Source organism: Gobio gobio, assembly GCF_949357685.1.
Source record: "Gobio gobio genome assembly, chromosome: 13".
Classification (NCBI taxonomy): domain Eukaryota; kingdom Metazoa; phylum Chordata; class Actinopteri; order Cypriniformes; family Gobionidae; genus Gobio; species Gobio gobio.
The window spans coordinates 18,604,727-18,622,746 of record NC_137106.1 but is presented as its reverse complement, the minus strand read 5'-3'; the positions used below and the strand labels follow the sequence as shown (position 1 = coordinate 18,622,746).

Sequence of the window (18,020 nt, the reverse complement as noted above, 5' to 3'; positions counted from 1 at the left end):
CGAAATATATACATATTTATTACAAATGTGATTAAAGACAGCTATTTAAACAGGTCCCTGTGATGGGCCATGATTAACCACCCTTAAACAGACATTTTGTAATTTTAACACATCAGAAATTAAAGGGATAGTTCGCCCAAAAACGAAAATTACCCCATGATTTACTCACCCTCAAGCCTGGTATATAAGACATTCTTCTTTCAGACGAATACAATCGGAGTTATATTAAAAATGTCCTGGCTCTTCCAAGCTTTAAAATGGCAGTGAATGGGGGTCCTGATTTTGAAGCCAAAAAAGTGCATCCATCCATTATAAAAGATATCCGCACATCACTGGGGGGGTTAAAGGGATAGTTCACCCAAAAATGAAAATTAGCCCATAATTTACTCACCCTCAAGTCATCCTAGGTGTGTATGACATTCTTCTTTCAGACGAATAAAATCGGAGTTATATTACAAAAGTCCAGGCTAATCCAAGCATTAGAACTGCAGTAATAGTGGCTTCAGAAGGCCTTTATTAACACCCCAGAGCCGCGTGGAGCACGTTATTTGATGGGCAGATGCACTTTTTATGGACTTTTATGGACAGAGCAACTATTACTGCAATTCTAATGCTTGGATTAGCCTGGAATTTTGTAATATAACTCCGAATTTATTCCTAGGATGACTTGAGGGGGAGTACATTATAGACTAATTTTCATTTTTGGGTGAACTATCCCTTTAATAAAGGCCTTCTGAAGCGAAGCGATGCATTTGTGTAAGAAAAGTATCTGTATTTAAAACTTTACAAACTAAAATAACTAGCTTCTGACAGACAGTAACCCCTGACCTGACACAAGACGTATTGATGAACGCGGAAGCGTAGAGAAAAGAGCAAAACAAAACACCGGTCATGAATTAGAACGGTCATGTTGGGGGAGCTTGAGTTTGTTGCCTGTTTGTTAGAACCGTGTGAGGCGTCAAAGCTTACGCCTACTCCTACATCATACATCGCGTCAGGGGTTACTCTTTTGGCGTAAGTCGACTTGCGTAGACCATCTGCCGGAAGTTAGTTAATTTTGTTTATAAAATTTTAAATATTAATATTTTTCTTACAAAAACCCATCGCTTTACTTCAGAAGGCCTTTATTAACCCCCTGGAGTCGTATTGACTACTTTTATGATGGATGGATGCACTTTTTTGGACTTCCGCCATTCACTACCATTATAAAGCTTGGAAGAGCATTGATATTTTTATTATACATAATTCTGAATGTATTCGTCTAAAAGAAGAAAGTCTTATACACCTAGGATGGCTTGAGGGTGAGTAAATCATGGGATAATTGTCATTTTTGGGTGAACTATTCCTTTAATAGCCCTATAATATTATAATAGAATATTCATGTAAACAGTGCATAGGCCTACATATGCTTTATCTAAAGGCAGTTGAAAGTATAACACACCAAAAAAAAATATTGCTAAATTAGTACAAAATAGAATTTACAAATACAAACATAGACTATAAGTTTTCTCTAACTTGCATTACTAAACAGGAATGTGTTTACTTATTAATACATTAAAACACATAAGAACGTTTTGACAAAGACTTTGGTTTTGATTACTGATGTACACTGACATAAACCTAAGATTAGCCTACATTTAATCATGGCGCAAACAGTGGACTACGGAGATCTGGACAATTAATTCAATTAATTAATTCATTGAATGGTTTTTCAAGACTAAATACGAATCTAAAATATTACAAAAATGCATACCTTCTTCTTGCTCTTTTGCTTCACGTTCTTGGCGGGTTTTCTTTCTTTTTTTCCTGCTCCGATCGGATAGATTCGTTAGAAAGCCTTTACCATATGTCAAAACGCATGTCATTGCCGTACTGCATGATAGATCCGAGTCTGTAATTAAATAAATATAGCCTACATTTAAAAAAAAATCCACATGAATCATCTAAAGTTGAAATATTTACTGACCCTCCATGTTTATAGGCCTATATTATATAGGGATAAGCTACTTAAATCATAAAGCAAGGATATATATTTATATCAGCAAAAAAATATATATATAAACGTATATAACCTTCACTGTAAAAACTTAGTTCAATTAATTAAAAAATTAAACGTAGAAACTTAGATTAAAAAACGTACCCACGATAAGTTCAAACTTTTAGAATCTCTTCATGAGTTCATAAGTCCCGCGAGAGCAGTTAGAGAACCAGACTGTTCAGTAAGCTTTTGAAACGTTCTCGCGGTACTTTGATGTCGGATACACCGAGAACACACCTGTTGATTCAAGCTCCGAAGCACAGCACAAACTGTCATAAAATATAAAAAATACAATTTTAAATAATAATTTTAGTCAAATAAAGATTTTGCAAGAGGGAATGGAAGTTCTATTTATTAAATATTGCAAGCACACATGTATTAAAAACATCATGATGTGAATCATTTATAATAAATACTGCATTAAAAAATAATAATGTAATTTTTTTATTTCATGGTGACTTTGATTGTCAAAGTTTTAGAGAATGTTTTTAGGAGAGCAGTTTGATTACGTCACAATCTCCAATGGTTCACTTTCCCCTGATGTCCACGCGATGGCGCCATGACGCCAAATATCGAGGTCGGTCGGTGTTGGACGCCGCTCGCGGACGGGCTTTAGGACCGCTGGGTGTGTGGGGCATTGCCGTAAGCCTCCTGTCTGCTGGTGCAGCCCTCGTTGTTCGGAGTCTTTTTGCCGAACATGTGGTGTGATATTGGCGTCACTACACTTGCCGCAGTCACTAACAAAACCGATTGAGACCGAGACACCGCTTTCTGACGAGTGCAAGGAAGTGTGACACGCGAGCAGCAGGTCAAGAGCAATGAAAAACGAGGGAATTGAGGGTACTGAAAGATTTCTGAGCCCCGGTAAAGGCCGGGGACTCAAAGCCACTAAGCAGTTCAAAGTTGGCGATCTAGTGTTCGCCTGTCCGGCGTATGCTTACGTGCTGACAGTGAACGAGAGAGGCGGACACTGCGAATGCTGCTTTACCAGGTCAGCGCTCCTTTTAAGTCCACGTCTGACACTTTGCGTCTTTGTGCTCGAGACCAGATCCTCCTGACTTGTGCACGGATGTTTCATATGACAATGCATGCACGCACACCTTAAAGAGCGTTTTAGTTATAATTGTTAACTTTTATAATAGTTCGTGGTCAACTTTGTTTTGGTCATGACCTATTTGACAGGCAGGTCATTTGCATTCACTACAAGGCTGCACCCTCCTAAAGATGGCTGGCACATGCTTTCTATTTTCTCTGCGTTTAAATGCTGCTGGGTCGTGCACTGTAAAGGGTGACCCACTTTATACACCTCCAACACGGCCACTGGGTGCTGAATGTTCGGTGAAATCTTTCTTCCCATGCAGTTAGTCCGTACATTTTTACAGGAGATGCGTGTGATGTGGTCTAGACATCCACAAGATTCAATGGCAATATATTTCTATTTTAAGCATATGTAAACTTAAGACAGTATAAGTTATTATATTTAGGACTTGTGTGATTGATTACACCCTGTGACGTCTTGAGGTACAAGTTTCTAGTTGTCAATGGTGAACTTCTCATTAAAACTTTTTTTTTTACTTTTGTATTGTTGCAGTAATGTATGAGATTGTTACATTGAACAATAATGGCAATGTTAAAGTTGGCATGCATGATAAATGCACCTTATCTATTTCTTAAATGCTTTGTATAGATATTATTGTGAAAAATGTTTAATATTTAATGGTTCATCAAAATGTCATAACTGGACCTTCTGGTGAAAATGACAGACTTCTCTTTGTTGATATATGTAGGACTTTTCCAATCGTTTAGACTTGGTTGACCCAAAAAATAAAATTCTGTCATCATTCATTCACCCTTACTGTATGTCTTTTAAAACCCATAATACTTTCATTCTTCCGTAGAGCACAAAATATATATATTTTTTGCCATGGTTACAATTAACTTTCCTATACACTGACAGTATTGGAGTCTGTCATTCTCTCTAAAGTTCAACCAAAAATGAAAATCCTCATCATTGATGACAGAATTTTCATTACCTTTAACATAGAGGGAAATAGTGGCATGCTGACATGTGAATTCTCATTTTATTCACAGGAGAGAAGGGCTGTCGAAGTGTGGAAAATGTAAACAGGCCTATTACTGCAATGTAGAGTGTCAGGTAAGTCTGTGTTTGTGCTTTTTGTGGAAGGAAATGACATCCTAGTCTCTTTGTGGATTTGCTCCATTGTCTATAATACAGAAATAGTTCACCCAAAAAATGAAAATTCTGTCATTATTTACTCACCCATCAGATCACTTATATGCTGTGGAACACAGAGACAGTTTTGTGGACTGTAACACTGAAACACTGTTTTGACCAATCAGAAGCCACGACCATAATGATCTGTTTCATAAAGTTAATTTTGCTCTGTCAGCATATATCAGAGTTTTTTTTCCCCAACGCTTAGTACTTACACTACAGTGCTCTAATTGTGAGGATGGTCCCACTGGAGCAACGCTAGTTGAAGTGCTTTTCCTGTTTGAGCCAGAGTAGCATAGTCTCAGAATGAACTACAGAGTTAATGCATTCACTTTACCTGGAATCAAACCTGCAGCCTTTGTGTTAGCAGTGCAGAACCTCAACAACTCAACCACACTTTGTTGCATGTCTGAGACTAGTTTTGATCCATCCATTCTTCAAATCAAATGTAGGGTCATGTGGATGCTGGACAATTTTCATATATATATATGTATATTTTTAAAGAAAAATGTAAAGTATCTAAGGGGCCGTTTACACATTTTTCGGGCCCTGAAAACTATAGTTATCGTCTGTATTGTTATTAAAGCGCGAATTTGTCATCATGTGAATGCGTATTACGTGTTCAGTCTATAGACCTTATCCACCAGAGAAAAAAATCTTTAGAATTGTGTTTTTGAACTCCTGTTTTTTGCGGTAGCTCCGTATATTTCTATGTAATTGCTGTAGAAAAGTGTTTAGCTAGTAAAGTGGATTTAGTTCTTGTAGCGCTATCATTAGCATTTTAATGTTACTTTAAAGTGGATGTCATAACAGATGTCTTTAGACTAGGAAGATTTTAAAACAAGCTGTTAATTCATAAATCCGTAAGATCTTACCTTTATACTGTGGAAATACAAACCGGAAGACAGGGCACAGGTGCCTAGTTTTTCTTTACAAAGTGACATCGCCAACTACTGGCATGCATAACGCAGCGTTTTTAGTCGTTTTCGTGGATCCGTGTGAACGGGGATCATTTTGACAATGGTGTTGTCTGTACTCGAAAAATGCGAAGGAAAAACAATTCTGTTTTTAGTACATCATTGTTGTGTAAATGAAACGTACCCTAAATATAGTTTGTATGATTGATTTGGGCGACATGGTCCGAAATATGCATAGAAGTGTGACAATAAAAGACTGTCAAAGAACACCAATTTAAAGGAAAACAGACTTGCTGCTGAAAAGTTTTTGAAGAAATTAAGTCTTATTCAGCAACTGTGCATTAATTTAAATAGCTTGAATGTAACTCCCGCCTCCACTCACTCACACCTGCTCAGAATACCTGATCCACTCTGTCAACTTAACTGAAGTAAACACTGCACAATGGCAAGTGGAAATACTGGATTCATTCAGCCATATATGTTTGAACCAGAAACTGATTCAGAAGAAGTGGAAGAGTGAATTATATAGGCTCGTCTACAAGTCGATGTATCAGAATAGACCCTTTTTACATTTCCGGGTTTCTCAGAGCGGAAGTCGTCATAGTTGGGTTAAATCTTATAGCGGTGAATGAGAGAATACATTGAATATATTTTTTGTGTGCCCATTTGCTCAAATAGCAAAAGAAAAACGCCACAATAGTGATTTCACAACTTTCAAAAAGAGGGGGAAATAGAGTGAGATTGATAACGGCAGTGAAAAAAGAGAGAAAGAAGTAAATTTTTACCATCACTCCCATAGGCTGTATTAGAAACAACCTCACAGCAGCAGTAACTTGTTTTTTGTAATTTGATGCAAAAGTAATAAAGTGCAAAAGTATTAGTGTTATAAATGTACATACATTTATTTAAAAATGAAAATACAAAAAACTTTGCAGGATTTACGATATTGATGACCGTTAAAACGCGTCATCACAGTCTGGGAAAAGGGTCTATGGTAATGCGTTTTATGTATTGCTCTCTACAATGTTGGATACGTAACGTAATTAAAATGATTAGCCTTTTGCTTGACTATGTCATCAAACAGCTAATAATGCGTTGCTAATGTTACACAAACCATGGGGATGTCTCAATCAGCTCCCTAGTTTAGTAGTCATGGCACTGATCAGGGAGTCGGACATTTTAAGGACCGTCTTAATCGCAGAATCCTTTCAGTGCGCTGACACCAGCCCCAAACATTTGAATTGTAGTGTTTCTCTCATCAACTCAATAATTTATATATTGACTTTTTACTGTTCTAAAAGGCTTTAAAATATTTATTTCATCTCATCATCTTTGTATTAGACAAAGTACAGACTCAATTCCTCATTTATGAGTTCTTCCAGGATGAGAAACAGGGATGGTGCTCTGTAGAAACCACAGCCAGAATGACAGCTCTGTAATTGATTATTGCTGGTGAGCGCCAAGGAGAGCCGAAAATTCAGCATAGAAAATAAAGATCATCAATAATCCATTTGCACTCTAGCACAAGGCCCTTCTGTCTTGTTCCTGCTGTTTTTCTGCGTCCTACAAGTGGTGGCATTAGAATCAGCCTATCCATCATCATACGGTTTTACGCTGGCTGTTCCCATTCAGGCTTGTCCCTCTGTGGAGCCTTGCTCTGAATTTAGGCTTTTATTCAAATAAATGTTGATCAGCAAACATAAACAGAAGCTCAACCGAACCTGCTTGATGTCCGAGAACAAACCTCATTGGTTCTTGTGGAAGCTCAAACGTACTGCATAACACGAGAACGATCCTCATTGGTTCTTTTGGAAGCTCAAACGTACTGCGTAACACGAGAACGATCCTCTTTGGTTCTTTTGGAAGCTCAAACGTACTGCGTAACACGAGAACGATCCTCTTTGGTTCTTTTGGAAGCTCAAACGTACTGCGTATCACGAGAACGATCCTCATTGGTTCTTTTGGAAGCTCAAACGTACTGCGTAACACGAGAACGATCCACATTGGTTCTTTTGGAAGCTCAAACGTACTGCGTAACACGAGAACGATCCTCTTTGGTTCTTGTGGAAGCTCAAACGTATTGCGTAACACGAGAACGATCCACATTGGTTCTTTTGGAAGCTCAAACGTACTGCGTAACACGAGAACGATCCTCTTTGGTTCTTGTGGAAGCTCAAACGTATTGTGTAACATGAGAACGATCCACATTGGTTCTTTTGGAAGCTCAAACGTACTGCGTAACACGAGAACGATCCTCATTGGTTCTTTTGGAAGCTCAAACGTACTGCGTAACACGAGAACGATCCTCACTGGTTCTTTTGGAAGCTCAAACGTACTGCGTAACACGAGAACGATCCTCATTGGTTCTTGTGGAAGCTCAAACGTGCTTCGTAACACGAGAATGATCCTCATTGGTTCTTGTGGAAGCTCAAACATGCTTCGTAACACGAGAATGATCCTCTTTGGTTCTTTTGGAAGCTCAAACGTACTGCGTAACACGAGAACGATCCTCACTGGTTCTTTTGGAAGCTCAAAAGTACTGGGGGGGTGAACTATCCCTTTTAAGGTAAGAAAATATCACATGTATGACATACAGGAAGTCCCGCCCCAAAATCACACCAATTGATTTTGACATCTAAGACGGCAACAGAACGATGTTTTGATAGCACCTCATTGTTTATACTTCGGAAAGGGAAGCTACAAATGGTTGTATCTGGCAAAGAAATTACACGTTGTTGTCCATTTAAATATAGAAAGCAAAAGTAAAAAAAAAGAACAACAAACCAATATATATTTAGTCAGTGATCAAGGAGCAAATCTGCGTATCCTGTTTATTTTAAGGGACTTGGTCGTTGCTCTATTCCTAAATTGAGCTGGAAGGCGTTCTGGCCATGCTGTTGCTATGACAATCCATCTCAAATGCATTAGGGATCAGTTTCTGTTTGCTCACCAGAACACAAGATTTAGTTTATTCGTCACCCAGTAGCCTGTGAGGCAGGCTGAGACTAATTCAAAGTCTTATCTCTCAGGAATTCTCGTATTCGCCTTGAGGTTCCATTCAATTTGAAAGCCATGACTCATCAAACGGAAGTGAGCCGACATGCGATCGGTTATATCAAAAGCATATCATCTCAAAAAGAAGAGCTGTGACCCTTCATTCTGGGTGTGTTATGTCGTTTGTCGGAGTTATGATCTGCTGATGAAATATGAAATATGAGAATATGCTATATGTTTCCAGTTTGTGTGAGAATATGCCTTGTCCTTCCTTCAGAGAGGAGACTGGGCCATGCACAAGCTAGAGTGCTCAGCCATGTGCTCATACGGAGAGAACTGGTGTCCATCAGAAACCGTACGACTGGTCGCCAGAATAATACTGAAACAGGTGAGGACAACCAGGTTTTTTTGCATGCCAGTAAGACTTTTTGTTTTCAGCTTTAAAGGAATAGTTCAAACAAGAATAAAAATTCTGTCAGTATGACGTACTTTATTATGTTGAACATAAAATAACATATTTTGAAAAATGGAGGGGTGCCCACAATAAGAAGATATTTTACAGAATGTTTAAAGGCGCAATATGTAAGATTTTTAGATTACAATATCCCAAAAAAAACACTAAACAATGTTATATATTTTGCTGACTTGTGTACTTGCATTATCCCAAACATTTCCAACAGTTTTTAAATCCAGAGAAATCAGCAATTTCAGCCACGATATGGACCATGTCTGTGCGTCGCTAGTCAATGACATCATATCCGCATTTTCCACGATTTCCAGTTTTACTTTCGTAGAAACCATGGAATCACTTAAAGCAGACGCTTTAATATATTATGTGTTTTATTAGACAGGTAAGGAACTGTTTGGACAGTGCAACAAAGTCAGTTTTATTGTTTGAATCACTTTTGTTGATTTACCACGAGTACCATGTTTTTACCATGCCTCCGAGACAATTTTTCAAATGGCTAACATGGCATAATCAAAAAAGCTTTCTCCATCATAAAATGTATTTTAAAATTAATTACATTTTGTTTAGCAACACAAGTTTTTACTAATATGCTATTCTCATATCTAACAAGTCTCTCATACCAGCCACAGAGCGAACGCAAAGAGTAACGTTAAAACACAACTTTTAACGCACTCAGATGTACTTAGTCTGATTATTTTTATTTTAACCATGTAAAACAGCGCTGTGTTACCCCACATAAGCAACAAAAAGAGAGTAAACGGCCGACTGCAGTGCATAATAAAAGCCTCGAAACCGGTGTATATCACAGGTGTCTTTATTAGCATTTACACCAGCGGCATCGTTCAGATGTAATACTTTTTTTATTTCACCATTTCTAATCCATCGTTCCTTCTAATTCCATCGTTTTATGAAATATTATTTTCATTTTATATCAGCTTTATTTCAATTATCTAAAATTATTTTAATAGTTTTAGTTAACAATAACAACAGTGCTCTAAAGTCACCTATTTCCTGGTAACTTTTCATGCACTAAATGCATTTATTATTACACTTAAGGATATCTTGCTTACTATCATGCTTTTCCTTAGTGGATATTTACAGTGAATTTACTGCAGAGTAGTAATTACTGTATATTTTATTCTCTACTAGAACTATACTGCCTGCCTGTTAGATCTTAAAATGTTTTTTGGCTGTGGAATTATGTTGAGGAGGCAGCTCTCTAGCTGGTCTGCTGTAATAATGTCTATAGCTACATCCACTCTACTCATGAGTACTTCAGTTCAGAGAGTAAGAGAGTTCTAGTGCTTTCACATTCCTCACCTGCCAATTATGTGTGTGGTTTTTTTTTAGTGCCATTTCAGTAGTTTGAATGTAGTTTTAAGTTTGCAATGCCTTTAGACGCTGCAACTGCACATGAAAGACATTGATTATTTTTCTCTGAATGCCTTGAAAAAAATGAAATTGGTTATAGAGGATATAGAGAAGAGATGGCTTACTCTGGGTTGGTAAGATTTTGTAATGTTTAAAAGTCTCTTATGCTCATCTTATGCATTTATTTGATGATAAATAGTTGTCTATTTTAATATATTTAAAATGGCAAAGCAGAATTTTCAGAATTATTACTCCAGTCTTCATTGTTACATGATCTTTCAGAAATCATTCTGAAATGATGTTTTGGGGCTAAATAAATATTTCTTCTTATTATCCGTGTTGAAAACAGTGCTTAATATTTTTGTGGAGACAATAATAAAAAACAAATCTGATTTCTTTGATTAATATAAAGTTCAAAAGAACAGCTTTTATTTGGAATATATATATCTATATTTATGAAATATAAATATATATAGATCAATGAGTCCTTGCTGAATAAAAGTATACATTTATTTAATTAAAAAAAACATACTGAAACCAAACTTGAATGGTCATTTTAAGTTCTTAGAATTCGTTAGGATTTTTACTAATGCGCCTGATCGTGAGATCATAGGCAGCGAAGGCACCACATCTCTGCATCTTCAGAATCCAACCAGACTGAGGGATTTCAGTAGACAAGCTGTTACACAAACATTGGATTTAGATGTGCCTTGTTGCTTTCCTACCTCCATATGTTGCCTACGAAGGCAGCATTTATGAGGTTTCATACACATCCAGAGGGAGTCTGAAGGAACTCAGCTCTTTCTGCGGCACCTGTTACGTTGTTCAGATGATTAACCTTTACAGGTGTGAAAACACGGATGGGTTTTCCTTTTTTGAACACGCTGATGCTAAAGGTCACCAAATGTAATAATTTAAGAATCAGTACAATCTAGTGCCCAGCTGATGTTTTATACTAAGTTTAGATTTAGATGTTGCATTTTCAGTGCTGTTCTGGCACATATGGTCCTACCATGTGTTTTTTTTATTGATGTGTTTTTCCGGAATCCGGCAGCTCTCCGTGACTCACTCAGCTGACACATGGCGTTTTGTGTCACACAGCATGTGCCAGTTAGACAGTTGGCCAGAAAACTGAGGTCTTATCAAACACTGAAACAAGGTTTTTGCATGTTTGACAGTTTGCGAGGGCTATGTCACATCTAACTTTTAAACATTTTCTCGTTTTCCAGAAAAGCCAGACAGAAAGGACTCCTTCAGAAAAAGTGTTGACTCTTAGAGAATTAGAAGCACGTAAGTGTCTAGTTGTTCTCTGAATGAGACAAACAATATCCTTATAAGGTTTAAAAAATGTAAAGTCAGGAAAAGGCCGGTGACTTTCCACACCTGTTTAATGACCCTTACCATCTGCCATGTTGGCTGTCTCAGATATATGACGCCTAGAGTAGGACTTGAAGTCTAGTCTGTGTCTGAAATTGTATCTGGTGGAGCCAGAAAAAAAAAGTCAGACATTGCACGTTTTAATGAATAGAGATTAAAAGAGAGCTATTACTGCTATTGTCCTGATATTCAATTATATATTAACGTTCTATCTAATTTGTGGCATAACCTTAACAATGTAAGACTGTCTTTTTGAGAGTCTTTTTGAAGATGAAATGTTAATTGCCTTTTCTATACAATGCTTGTCAGATCTGGACAAGTTGGATGATGAAAAGAATGAGATGAACGACACAGACATTGCTGCACTACACCACTTTTACTCCCGGCATATCGATTTTCCTGATAATGCAGCACTTACCGAACTCTTCGGTCAGGTAAAGTTAACTGTGATTTTCATTTACCGGTATGTGTAGTTTTGGGTCTGCATGTTTTTCACTGCCCGGTAACTCAGATGAATGCTATTTAATCATGTTCATGTATATTTACCATTGAAAAAATGCAGTAAAGCAAGGAATACATTTAAGTATTTACTACTTATATTTGTACTACAACATTTTAATAACTCAATAATCTTGTATTTGTGTAATTGAAAGTGACAATTTAAAGATATATTTACAGAAATGACCTCCAATAGTTTTTAGTGTTGCTTTATTTGTATTGCCAGCAGAATCCTGCGAAGTATTATGAGCTGATTATATTCTAATCACTTTATAAAATATGAATGCGTACCTTATGAAATATAAATAAAAAATATTTTTATAAAATATAAATTACGTTTCTTACTAAGTGTCACCATTTACTCACCCTGTAAAATCTGCATGACTTAATTTCTTCTGTAGAACATGAAAAGATATTTTGTTTTCGATGTCAATGGTAACCAAAATGTTCAGTTACCAACATTATTCAAAATATATGTTATGTTCTGCAGAAGAAAGAAGTCATGTTTAGAACGATATGAAATCAAATTTTTGGGTAAACAATAAGTAGAATGATAGACATGGGGAAAAAAAATCATGCGATGAAAGTGAATAGTGAATAGTCCTTAGTAGTTTGGACTTGCGTCTTTATTAGTTTGGAATTGTATCCTTAGTAGTTCGGACTTGCGCCCTTAGTAGTTCGGACTTGGGTCCTTAGAAGTTTCCTACTTGAGTCCTTTGTAGTTCGGACTTGCGTCCATAGTAGTTTGGACTTGCGTCCTTAGTAGTTCGGACTTGGGTTCTTAGTAGTTCGGATTTAGGTCCTTAGTAGCTCGGACTTGGGTCCTTAGTAGTTTCCTACTTGGGTCCTTAGTAGTTCGGACTTGCGTCCTTAGTAGTTCGGATTTGCGTCCTTAGTAGTTTCCTACTTGGGTCCTTAGAAGTTCGGACTTGCGCCCTTAGTAGTTCGGACTGGGGTCCTTAGTAGTTCGGACTGGGGTCCTTTGTAGTTCGGACTGGGGTCCTTTGTAGTTCGGACTGGGGTCCTTAGTAGTTCAGACTTGGGTCCTTAGTAGTTTCCTACTTGGGTCCTTAGTAGTTTCCTACTTGGGTCCTTATTAGTTCGGACTTGCGTCCTTAGTAGTTCGGATTGGGGTCCTTAGTAGTTCAGACTTGGGTCCTTAGTAGTTTCCTACTTGGGTCCTTAGTAGTTTCCTACTTGGGTCCTTAGTAGTTTGGACTTGCGTCGATAGTAGTTCGGACTTGCGTCCTTAGTAGTTCGGACTTGCGTCCTTAGTAGTTCGGACTTGCGTCCTTAGTAGTTCGGACTTGGGTCCTTAGTAGTTCGGACTTGGGTCCTTAGTAGTTTCCTACTTGGGTCCTTAGTAGTTCGGACTTGGGTCCTTAGTAGTTTCCTACTTGTGTCCTTAGTAGTTTCCTACTTGTGTCCTTAGTAGTTTCCTACTTGTGTCCTTAGTAGTTTCCTACTTGTGTCCTTAGTAGTTTCCTACTTGTGTCCTTAGTAGTTCGGACTTGCGTCCTTAGTAGCTAGGACTTGCGTTCTTAGTAGTTTCCTACTTGGGTCCTTAGCAGTTCGGACTTGGGTCCTTAGCAGTTCGGACTTGGGTCCTTAGCAGTTCGGACTTGGGTCCTTAGTAGTTTCCTACTTGGGTCCTTAGTAGTTCGGACTTGGGTCCTTAGTAGTTTCCTACTTGGGTCCTTAGTAGTTTCCTACTTGCGTCATTAGTAGTGCGGACTTGCGTCCTTAGTAGCTAGGACGCGCTTCCTTAGTAGTTCGGACTCGCGTCCTTAGTAGTTCGGACTCGCGTCCTTAGTAGTTCGGACGTGCGGCCTTTTGCTCGTTCGGACGTGCATCCTTATTAGTTCGGACTTGCGTCCTCACTAATAATGCTAAGTTTAGTTATCTTTACTGACTGGCCAGACCTCACATGATTTTCAGTGTCACATTCAGGCACCCAAACTATTTCAGCCACATGCTAACTCCTCTTTTTTACATCACAGGTGAATTGTAATGGCTTCACCATTGAAGATGAGGAGCTGTCTCATTTGGGTTCTGCTGTATTTCCAGAGTAAGTCTCATATAAATCAAAACCACTGTATATCAAAGTATAAGGAAGTACTTGATAGTAATTGAATGTCTTTGTGTGGTAGTGTTGCTCTGATGAACCACAGCTGTAGTCCAAACGTGATTGTGACGTATAAGGGCACAGTAGCCGAGGTGAGAGCAGTGCAGGAGATCAACCCTGAAGAAGAGGTGAGACTAGGCCACGTTTTGCTTGTTCTTCATGGTAACGTATTGCTGCTTGAATTGGCATTGTTTGCAAATAAATAGTGATTAAAATATTACACCTTAAGGTAATGCTAAATTGTGTTATCTTTACTGACTGGCCAGACCTCACATGATTTGTCGTTGTCACATTCAGGAAGCCTTTGTTGTTTATTATTTAGCATTATAATCATTGTCATTAAATTGTAATGTGAAATGTTCATGTAAAATGCAGTATTATCTGACAAGTCACTATTGAATTCTGACATCTATTATCTATAAGTATTGCATAATCATCTCATTACTAATTGAATTGCTGTATATTGTGTGATGGTCCTCTTTGTTTCTCTGGAATAGATCTTCAACAGTTACATTGACCTCCTGTATCCAACAGAGGATAGAATTGAACGTTTGAAAGATTCTTACTTCTTCACCTGTGACTGTAAAGAATGCACCTCTAAATCAAAGGTGAGTGTCATTTTAACCCTGTAATAAACAGGTTTTCAGATATGTTTACGGGGGTGTTCGCTCTTGTAGTTTGGTTCTTTTGGTCCGGACCAAAAATGAAAATATTTAGACCTGGTTTTTTATGCCCGAAGGACCTTAAGATACAAAAATAAAACAACGGATTTTGCGAAGGAATTTACAGACCATCCAAAACAATGCAGTGTGCATATGATTGCATTTTGTCCAACTTGTGAAGAGTTTATAAAAGGTGTTAAGTCAAAGCAGTGCCAGGAATTCCCATTCCGTTGCAACAAAACGAAAATCTGCTGCAAGGATATGCCGTTTCTGAAACTTGTACCGAACTTTAATGGCCAACGTAGCTAATTTGACAAGAAAAAACAGGTATACTTCAGCATTCTGTCCTTTTTAGGGTCGCATCTGGTGACATCACGTCCTGTTTTTGGTTCATTTAGATGTCTTTGGTCCATGTTGCGTTCATATTTCTGTCGAACCGCACCAGATTTCGAATGGAAGCGGACCGAGACCCACCTTTTCATATGTAATAACAGTATAAATAAAAATTAACACCAATAATGGAACTCAAGTCGATGTATGTGGAATAACACCTTTTTTTTTATGTAGGACAAAGCCAAAATGGAGATCCGTCAGAAGCTTAGCACACCTCCAGACGATGAGGAAATCACACAGATGGTCATTTATGCCAGAAATGTCATCGAGGAGTTCAGGAGAGCAAAGCACTACAAAAATATCCTTTATTGGCCTTTTCTCTGTTGTAGTTCTGTCTGTGCTATTGGACAATATTTTGAATATGGAGCAATCTAGAGGCAGAGGGATATTTTTAGTCTCCACTTGATGAAGCCATACTTACCTTTGGGATATATTGTCACAAAACATACACTTAGTTTTGTTTAGTTTTTTTTAATCACAATTGCTTGAAAAAGTCAATGTAGACTGGGCAGATCAATAGTTCTTAACCTTTATAACCCAAGCACCTACTTTGTCTGACAATATATACACTACCATTTAAACGGTCTGGGTCATATTTTTCTTTTAAGAAATTCATGCTTTTATTCAGCATTATGCATCAAAATTATGTATTTTTTAAAAATCAACATTGATCAGTTGATAAGAAATGTTTCTTGAGCACAAAAGAACATTAGCATGATTTCAGAAGGACTCTTTGACACTGATCTGGAGTAATCGCTACTGAAAATTCAGATTTGCCATCACATGATTAAATTACTTTTTTTTATAATTTTTTTTATATATATTAACCGAGAAAAAAAAAATTTTTGTATTGTAATATTTCACAAACACGTCTTTACTGTATTCATAATCAAATAAATGCAGCCTTGTTGAGCATAAGATACTTTTTTTTTTTTAACAGACCCCAAACTTTTGAACGGTAGGGTATATGTCCTGAAGGTGTGTTTTTGACTAAAAGTTCCTTGACTGTTAAGTACCCCCCAGTGAGCTCCTGGAAATCTGTGAACTAAGCCTGGAGAAAATGGGTTCAATCTTTGCCGAAACCAATGTGTACATGCTGCATATGATGTATCAGGCAATGGGTGTCTGTCTTTATATGCAGGATTGGGATGGAGCAATGAAATATGGCGAGAAAATTATCCAGCCCTACAGGTAATGCTGGATCCAGTGCATTTCCTGTCTTTGTCTTATTTTATTTTTTTAAAAGTATAATTAGAATTCACAGTGTATCCACTTTACTAATAGTGTCCAATGCACATATCTTTCTAGTGTGCACTACCCTCCTTATTCACTGAATGTGGCTTCTATGTACCTGAAACTTGGAAGATTGTACCTAGGACTTGAGAAGAGGGCACAAGGAGTTAAAGCTTTAAAGAAGGTAAGGTGTTAGCAGTAATAATGTAATGGTAGATGTGGGCGTCCTTTTGAAGTCTAGAAGAAGAAAAAAAACACTAAATATTTTTGGACCCATTTAGGCTTTATAAATTGTTGTGGCTGCATTTATCACAGGCTCTTGCAATCATGGACATTGCCCACGGTAAGGACCACCCATACATCGCTGAGATTGAGAAGGAAATAGAAGACCAGACATAATGGGAACACGTGGAAGAATATGCATCAAACGCTGGCATGTGTCTTATACCTCTCCTGGGAATATTAAAACTAAGTGATGTCAAAATTGTCCAAATTTAAAAGAATTTTGTGTTTGTAAATAGATGGCCTGAATCTGAGATATTTTGTTGCTTGTATTGTCTGCACTTTGAACAAATGTGCTGTACTGTTTTCTGAGAAGAAGGGCTAAGAATTAAGAATCATATCATATATGCCAGGTTTCTAACAATACTTTGCCCCCTCATGTAGCAACAATATTACTGTTTTCAATAGCTAACGAATGTAAGATCATTTATATATTCTCAATAAGGTGAAAGACTCAGAGCACTGATTCTATTTTACTTGTCTGTTTGCATGGTTATTGTTTTGCACTGATGAAAATATATCATGGATACTGTTAAGATATTGGACTTCCAATCAATCAGTGCATTTCATAGTGTTACTATCATTATTACTTATTTGTTTGTTAAACGTTTCTTGTTTGTTAAGTATTGTGCTATTTTGACAGGTAGCATGGGCAAAAAAAAGAGATGCAGACTGCCACATGCAAAATAAATTAATTTAATGTGACAACACAAAAGTAATAAAATCCTTATGACAAACTGGCTTTATTTTTTTTCTGTATTAGTGTAATACAAACGATTTAATTAAGACATGCAACCAGCATCAAAATAACACATTTGTGTTCTATCACTAAATACATCCAGAGACTTGTAATCATCATCATCTGCTATTGTTTTTGTCACAAGTCTCTTCATAAGCTGTGCTGCATCCCTGGCAGTAACCATAGTGATGAAATCCATATATGGCTCTCATACCATCTGCTATGACCCAGAGCAGTGTTTGGCAGAGCCCTTTGGAAGCAGTATGGTGCCATTCATCTCCCTACAGAGCACTACATTCAGGAAGACAAACAGGAACAGAAGTGTAACCATTCAGAATTGTATAACAGCAAGGGATTAGAAATCATTACACATAAATACAAATCATATGTGGAGCATTTAGTCTTCCGGTTTGCTCAAAGCCAGTTTCAAATGTCACCAATTATACAGGCAAGCATAATTAAACGAGTTTTATTTTAAAATGAATATTAAGGAAGGAAGATGAATTTATTTGAAGCGTTTATTTGTCTTCAGGTGTGTCTTTAAAACCGAGTCGTCGGTTGTCTGTCTGGGCATTTGGGTGAGAGCTAGCTAGCTAACTGATCCGCCTGAATCAAAATAATACAGTTTAAAAGAATGGGTGGAGTTAAATTCGAATGGACAGGAATGTCCAATCAGAGGCCAATAT

At 37.5% G+C, this 18,020-nt stretch overlaps 1 protein-coding gene across 1 annotated transcript; it reads left to right on the top strand.

Moving 5' to 3' along the window:
* The first annotated feature begins 2,654 nt into the window (after nt 1-2,654).
* smyd2a (SET and MYND domain containing 2a) lies at nt 2,655-17,810 on the top strand. The gene is made up of 12 exons (XM_079832943.1): nt 2,655-3,029; nt 4,130-4,193; nt 8,463-8,573; nt 11,255-11,315; nt 11,712-11,836; nt 13,901-13,968; nt 14,051-14,153; nt 14,523-14,633; nt 15,255-15,378; nt 16,097-16,271; nt 16,389-16,497; nt 16,629-17,810. The coding sequence occupies exons 1-12, from the start codon at nt 2,857-2,859 to the stop codon at nt 16,710-16,712; spliced, it is 1,308 nt and encodes a 435-aa protein (XP_079689069.1). The 5' UTR covers nt 2,655-2,856; the 3' UTR covers nt 16,713-17,810.
* The last annotated feature ends 210 nt before the right edge of the window (nt 17,811-18,020 follow it).